The following is an 8,069-nucleotide window of genomic DNA, read 5'->3' on the forward strand; positions in this document are numbered from 1 at the left end:
GCCGTGAAAACGGAGATTAAACTGAAGATTTCCACGCGAAATCGTGGGATTTTGCCGCTCGCATTTGCGTCTTCTGTGCAGCGGCCGCCTTTCCTCTTTCCCCATTTCAGATACTCAGCCAAAAGCCGGCTCCTTTGCGTGCTTTTCCACGCTTCGTTCTTGTTTAAGGGATCCGGATTCCGGAGGGAGGGATGCGGATCGCCCAACCGCTCGTTAATCACCTCCCGCTTTATCCCCGGGTCAAATTTGTTCTAACCGCGCGAAATCTCTCCCATCCCAGGTTATTCTGCTCTCGAGGATCGCTGCAAGGAGGTGGAAGTACTAGCGCTGAGCAAGCAGCAAAAGGGAGACCAAAGTGTCAGCGATGGCGGCAGCTGTGGCGATGCGTTGCGCGAGCGGGAGCGGGAGCGACGGCGGAGGCGGCGGGTACGACAAGGGCGGGATGGACTCGGGCAAGTACGTGCGGTACACCCCGGAGCAGGTGGAGGCGCTGGAGCGGGTGTACGCCGAGTGCCCCAAGCCCACCTCCACGCGCAGGCAGCAGCTGCTGCGCGAGTGCCCAATACTGTCCAACATCGAGCCCAGGCAGATCAAGGTCTGGTTCCAGAACCGAAGGTGAGCATTCAGCCAACATTTGCCTTCTGTGGCTGGATGGAAATTGTTGCATTACTCTGCATGAGACTGTAATGGCAAATTGAGTAAGGACGGATCACCAGCTCACAGCGAATCTGGTGCATGTCTCCTGCTATTCAGAGGATGTGCTCTAGTAACTTTTTTACATGCTAGCTAAAGGAGTTTCTAGTTCTGCATTGGTGCATAGGTGTATTGTTTTTTCCCCAATATTGGTAGGTTTTGCATTCAAGCCGCTAATTGGTGTTGTCTTTCGTGTGGTGGTCGTAGGTGCCGTGATAAGCAGCGGAAAGAGTCTTCAAGGCTTCAAGCTGTGAACAGAAAGTTGAGTGCGATGAACAAGCTTCTCATGGAAGAGAATGAGCGTCTCCAGAAGCAGGTCTCGCAGTTGGTTCATGAGAATGCATACATGAAGCAGCAGCTGCAGAACGTAATCCTTCATCTTGTTTTTTTATTGCAAACCATACAGGCCGCAGAATAGTGTCTGACCGTGCTCACCTTGTGTTTTCAGCCTTCATTGGCCACTGATACAAGCTGTGAATCAAATGTGACCGCTCCTCCAAACCCTCTAAGGGATGCAAGTAACCCTGCTGGGTATGTGATTTTTGTTACTGATGATGCTAGTCTTGGCAATTGTTGGGGTTCAGTTTCCTTTCTCTTTAAGTACTGTACTTGCTATATGATCTAAGTACTGTACTTTCTATGTGATCTTCCTTCCATTTTTCTCTAGACTCCTTGCAATTGCGGAGGAGACCTTGACAGAGTTCCTCTCGAAGGCTACAGGAACTGCTGTTGATTGGGTCCCGATGCCCGGGATGAAGGTCAGTTGTTGCCAATTTTGGTGGTTCTTTATTCCAAGAGTAATCCTGACTTGGATCTAACCACTCATTTTATTCTCCTTACTGTGATTAGCCTGGTCCGGATTCGTTTGGTATTGTGGCCATTTCACATGGTTGCCGCGGTGTTGCTGCTCGTGCCTGTGGTTTGGTTAATCTGGAACCAACAAAGGTACTCTATACATCTGCAATTTTTTAAAAAACTTTGATTGGAATCTCGTTTCAAAAAAGACTTTGTCTGGCACACCTGTTGTTTGTTTCAAAGAGAATTATGTGGAAACCATCATCATCTGCAATTTAACATGTTTGTTTATCTGATATACAGTGTGTTTCTTTAAAATGAAGGGATATCTCAGAAAGTATTTAACAGCTAGCTGCACATACTTATTCAATTTCTGCTTGAGGCATAAACATATTTTATTAGAACAATGAGTCACCAAATGGAAGGCCTTTGATAAAATTAACTTATCTGCTCCAAGTTTAGGCCAGTTCTTTTGGGGGCTTCTCTGGACTTCTGTAAACACACTGTTATAGTAAGCATTTTTCTCCAGAGATCCTGAAATTAGTGTACATTGTAGATTGTGGAGATCTTGAAAGACCGCCCGTCTTGGTTCCGTGATTGTCGGAGTCTTGAAGTCTTTACAATGCTTCCAGCTGGAAACGGTGGGACTATTGAACTTGTTTACATGCAGGTGAGCATTATATCATTGATCCACATTTAGTTTGAACAATAGTAATGGTTTTTTCTCTAGTTCTTTAACTTATATTGCCTATATGGTTTTTTGTTTTTGGTTTCTGTGTTCAGATGTATGCTCCTACTACTTTAGTTCCTGCACGAGATTTTTGGACATTAAGATACACAACAACAATGGAAGATGGCAGTCTCGTGGTGCGTATAAATATGAATGCTTTCTTTATGCCCGTCTATGTAAATTAGCACCAATAAAGCTGCTTCTTTTGCTTACATCTCTGTGTATTGTAGGTTTGTGAAAGATCTCTGAGTGGTTCAGGGGGTGGTCCAAGTACTGCCTCAGCGCAGCAATTTGTAAGGGCTGAGATGCTCCCTAGTGGTTATTTGGTCCGGCCATGCGATGGCGGCGGTTCAATTGTCCATATAGTGGACCATCTGGATCTTGAGGTCTGAATTGCAAAATTTACATCCTACTTAGGTGTTGAATTTCATGCATCAATGTTCACCATCATGTTTATTACTAATTTTGTTCGTTTCTATCTTTACAGGCTTGGAGTGTTCCAGAAGTGCTTCGACCGCTCTATGAGTCGTCAAGGGTTGTTGCTCAGAAAATGACTACTGCTGTGAGTTCTTAGTTTCTTATGAAATTTTCTGATATCCTGTTACTTTGATACATGTAAGATGATGAGTTTTTTTAGGACTTTTGGGAGCTCCGCCTAGAATTATATTGTTAATTACAAATACCTGTTATTTATGGGGACAAATGGCTACCCCTAGACACTGTAATGCCTTGATACACGCCTAGAACTACTTAGATAATAGGCATAGGACTAGAAATGTCTGCTTTCCACCAAAACTGAACCGATTTAGTGAAATGTGATTCCCTGTGTTCTGAGCATGGTTTTCGAGTCGCGACTCAAAAGTGAGTCGCCAAACCCTGCGACTCATGTATAGTCGACCAGAAAACATGTATAGTCACCATAAGTCGCTGGATAGTCGCGAGTCGCCGCCATTTTTGGAAAACGACTCGGCGACTATACAGCGACTATACAACGACTATACAGCGACTCAAAAACCATGGTTCTGAGTTTGGATATGCAACTTTAATTTCATACCTTAAGCGAGACACTTCAAGATAATACTTATAATTCCTTGTTTTGATGTTTTCCATGGCACTATGGCATACATAGCGAAAATAGCTTACTCTTCTTTACATCTCTAGACTGCTGGATTGACTATAAATTCTAGTTTGATGCTGACTATTTCCTGTTTCAAGGCATTACGGCACATCAGACAGATTGCTCAAGAAACCAGTGGAGAGGTTGTATATGCTTTGGGGAGGCAGCCTGCTGTTCTGCGGACATTTAGTCAGAGGCTGAGTAGGTTAGTGCTGGTGAACGATTGTGCTTCTTTTGCCTGTGTATTTCTTGGGTCTGTTGTTTATTTTAACATCATTTTAATTATACCCCTTCAGAGGATTTAACGATGCTATAAGTGGTTTCAATGATGATGGTTGGTCTGTCATGGGTGGAGATGGCATTGAAGATGTGATCATTGCTTGCAACTCAAAGAAGATTAGGAGCAATAACACTGCTCCCAATGCTTTTGAAGCCCCTGGAGGTGTCATATGTGCTAAGGCATCAATGCTACTGCAGGTTAGTATGCGATTACATTTAATTTAAATCCTCATTCCCATTAATAGACACTTTGTTAATTTTATTGAAAAAAGTGGTTAGAACTGTGGATACAAAAGTTTTCCAGGTGCATGTATTAAAACCCTCTTAGTACCATAAGAAAAAAAATGTAAGAATTCCTGACATTATCCGCAAGATGCAGAATCAATGCATACCTTGCTCCATACTTGTAACCTTGCAACTTGTAAATAATATGATGATTCTGATCACATGCATTTGGCTGATAACTTCATACCCTAGTTTTGTTAATGACTGGTGATACTGTACCTGACGTCTAGTTTTTTTTGCTTGATTCAGTGAACTCCCCATAGACTGGATAATTAAACACCATCTTGGATCTTTCACGTATTAATTCTTGTCTCTTAGTTCTTAACTTGTTTACTTTGCTGTTGTTTGGTTTACCAGAGTGTTCCACCAGCAGTACTGGTTCGGTTTTTGAGGGAACATCGGTCTGAATGGGCTGATTATAACTTTGATGCATATTCGGCTTCAGCACTAAAAACAAGCTCATGTTCACTCCCTGGGTTGCGTCCTATGAGATTTTCTGGGAGTCAGATCATCATGCCACTTGCTCACACGGTGGAGAATGAGGAGGTATATTCACAAGTCTTTGCATGCACTGTTTTCTAGGTGTCACGAGGCCGAATTAGTATCTCTGTTGCTGATTGCCAAATGAGAAAGCAGCAATAGTTTGTTGACAAGTGAGCCTTACAATGGTGAAACGGCGGGGAAAATCTCCACTGGAATTTTCATATTAAAATGATAAAATGTTTAAAGAACTTACAAAGAGATTTTAGAAAACAAATAGGTTAAGCTGATTATTTAGCCAATCTCCACTTTGAGCCTAATAACAAGTCTATCAATTGGATACTCCCTCCATTCTCAAATGAGTGTACCTCTAGCTTTTGCTTTGCCTTAAAATTTGACAAAATTTATAAAAAAAAGTAATAACATATATGGTCAAATTTAGTGTAATTTAGTGTATCGTTATATTATGAAAGTACATTATATAACGGATCAAGCGGTGCCAATTTAGTGTAATAAGTGTGGCTACGTTTTCCAATAAATTTGGTCAAATTTAAGAAAGTTTGACTTAAGGCAAAGACTAGAAGTGCACTTATTTGAGGACGGAAGGAGTAGACTAATAAAAATATATATTAATGCAATATATGTTGCATAATTGTATGCTATTTTTCTTGATTTACATAGTAGTAACCTGGAACCTAAATCAATAATTCAATATGCAGATTCTAGAAGTTGTTCGTCTTGAAGGGCAAGCACTTGATGAGGGTCTTTTATCAAGAGATATTCACCTGCTTCAGGTAAAATAACTAACAACTTTCTTTAGTCCCATGTTCTATTATCGGATCAATTAGCAGTGACAGAGTAGCATCAAAGACAATGGCGTAATTGACATGACATGTTACTTATTAATTGGACTTATTGACTATAATGGTAGTACCTTGAAGTATCTGGAGTTCTGGACAAGGGCTTCTAATGGATTTTTGTTTGATTGATATTTCAGTTCTGCACTGGAATAGATGAGAAATCAATGGGATCCTGCTTCCAGCTTGTCTTTGCGCCAATCGATGAGCTTTTCCCTGACGATGCTCCATTAATATCTTCAGGCTTTCGTGTTATACCATTGGATACAAAAACAGTTGAGTGTTTCGTTTCTCTCATTTTGTTCTAGCTTAGTCCAGGATACCACTTCCTTTCTGTGTTTGCTCTCGCTCATATCACTGTGAGTATGATCTTCACCTATCACAGCATTTGAACATGTTTGTCCCTTACACAATGCCTCTATTTTGTTCTAAGGTGCTCTGTAACATACTTATGCATCATAAAAATGTTTTTGAATATTTTAGCATTGAAAGACATTCAATCCCAGTAGGATGTCACTCATTTTTAGTTTCTTCTTTGTTATGTGTGGTTTGATTTTCAGCTACTCAGATTTTAACCATCAATATCTTCCACAGGATGGTGCACCAGCTGGTAGAACATTAGATTTGGCCTCTAGCCTTGAAGTTGGTTCAACTACACTGCAAGCCTCAGGGGATGCATCTCTTGATGATTGTAATCTACGATCAGTGCTGACAATTGCCTTTCAATTCCCTTACGAGATGCATCTCCAAGATAGTGTTGCAACTATGGCTCGACAGTATGTCCGCAGCATAGTTTCTGCCGTTCAGAGAGTATCATTGGCTATCTCCCCCTCTCGATCTGGCTTGAATGCTGAACAGAAGATAATTTCTGGCTTCCCTGAAGCTGCAACACTTGCTCGCTGGATATGCCAAAGCTACCAGTAAGCACACTTAACATCTTCCATTCTATCTTATGAATGACCTTTAATGTCAGCGGTGATCAGTTTTGTCTTACTGCTGTGGTCTATACCTTTTCCTCTTAAGGATCAGGAGTATAAATGACATAGCAGTAAATGACATACTTGTACAAAAATTAATACAAAATAACCATATTTACAGGTTCCATCTGGGGGTTGAGTTACTTAGACATGCAGATGAAGCTGGGGAATCATTATTGAGAATGCTCTGGGATTACGAAGATGCTATTTTGTGCTGTTCTTTCAAGGTATTTCTGCCTTTCTGATGAAAAAACCACACATGCAAGCAAACAACTTTATTTTCATCTGTCGCATCTCCATTATGTCTTCTAGGATACTCTGTAATTTCCAAGCATTTTGTGCCCTATTTGGTCACATAAACTCATGCTTATCAAACTAGTTAGCCTTAGGGATTTAGTCTAGCTGAGTAAGTTGGTTAGGGCTTATTCTCATCTTATCTTACTAGTTAGAAGCTACTCCCTCTGTTCCATAATCCTTGTGGTGGTTTTAGTTAGTTCAAACCATGACAAGAATTATTATGGAAAGGAGGGATTATCTTACTTTACATGGCAGCACAAAATTGTGCGTTTTTTTTACTCACATACCTGCATTCTATTGTTCTTTCAGGAAAAGCCTGTATTTACTTTCGCCAATGAGATGGGAATCAACATGTTGGAAACATCTTTCGTTGCTCTACAAGACCTCTCATTGGACAAGATATTTGATGATGCTGGCAGAAAGGCACTATTCTCAGAGATCCCAAAATTGATGGAACAGGTCTTCAACTGCTTCTTTCAAGCTATGAAACAAAATTATAAGATTACCTGATTTCTCCTCAGGCACCATCCCAATTTTTTTCTCAACAGCATGCCCTAACCAGGGAGTAGACTTTTGATTCTTTAAACCTTGCCGTGTAAAAAAATTTGTGGAAGTGCCAGCATGTTCTATTTTCTGTTATGATACTCTAGTCAACCTTAAGAACTGAGCAATTTTATTTTCAATCAACTACTATAAATTACATTTTTATATATGTTTGCTCCTGTGCATTTTGAAAACACTCAGCAGTTCTAATAATCATTCTATCAATTTGTTCAGGGCTATGTTTACCTACCTGCTGGTGTGTGCTTATCTGGCATGGGCCGCCATGTCTCCTTTGAGCAAGCTATAGCATGGAAGGTACTTGGTGAAGACAACAATGTGCATTGCCTTGCCTTCTGCTTTGTCAACTGGTCTTTCGTGTGATTTTTCCGTCACGCGCAGCTCCATTTTTGCTTTCTCTGTGGGAGAGAACCGTTGCCCCTATTAGTGTATGCTATGTTTTAAGTAGTTTCTAGGTTTGAAAGAGCCATGATCTGTAAAAATTGCCTAGAGTAAATCTGTCTCTCGTCTCTTCTAATTTACCCAGGCAAGAAGCTGGCTGCTGTCTGTTGAATTGAGGTACTAACTTGAATCCCGAATAGTTCCTACCTTCATTTATGTGATGGAATGCTAGTAGCAAATTGTGATAGCTGGTGTTTAATTGCCGCTGGTGAAGTTAATTTTTTGCTTTTGTGATGCTATTTGGATTTCTTTGTTCAACTTAAATTCAGTGGCTACGTACCTGACATTTTCAAGTATTCGGTGATGAAGAGACACTAGGAAGTCAAAAGTATGTAAAAGAAATACCCAAGTTGGCTCACCATCAGCGTGAAATGTTCTGGTATATATCAGTAATATCCTCTAGTACGTGTGACTATAGTCTCATGCGCATAGCCGCTCTGTTACGATCAAAGTTTTGTAAGTGGAGTCTCGGTGATGCAAATGGCAAGTGTTTAAGCATTTGGCATTTGGCACAATACAGACCTGGTCTGATGTAGTGATGTAGTTGTAGGGCTTTG

General features: G+C 40.8%; 1 protein-coding gene across 1 annotated transcript; it reads left to right on the plus strand.

Moving 5' to 3' along the window:
- Positions 1-349: 349 nt before the first annotated feature.
- LOC124705589 (homeobox-leucine zipper protein HOX9) lies at positions 350-7,751 on the plus strand. The gene is made up of 18 exons (XM_047237290.1): positions 350-615; positions 901-1,060; positions 1,142-1,224; positions 1,361-1,451; positions 1,543-1,638; positions 2,045-2,158; positions 2,272-2,355; positions 2,449-2,604; positions 2,706-2,780; positions 3,434-3,540; positions 3,632-3,812; positions 4,257-4,445; positions 5,099-5,173; positions 5,377-5,511; positions 5,831-6,156; positions 6,335-6,440; positions 6,820-6,969; positions 7,288-7,751. The coding sequence occupies exons 1-18, from the start codon at positions 365-367 to the stop codon at positions 7,432-7,434; spliced, it is 2,526 nt and encodes an 841-aa protein (XP_047093246.1). The 5' UTR covers positions 350-364; the 3' UTR covers positions 7,435-7,751.
- The last annotated feature ends 318 nt before the right edge of the window (positions 7,752-8,069 follow it).

Source organism: Lolium rigidum, chromosome 4 (assembly GCF_022539505.1).
Source record: "Lolium rigidum isolate FL_2022 chromosome 4, APGP_CSIRO_Lrig_0.1, whole genome shotgun sequence".
NCBI classification, from domain to species: Eukaryota; Viridiplantae; Streptophyta; class Magnoliopsida; order Poales; family Poaceae; genus Lolium; species Lolium rigidum.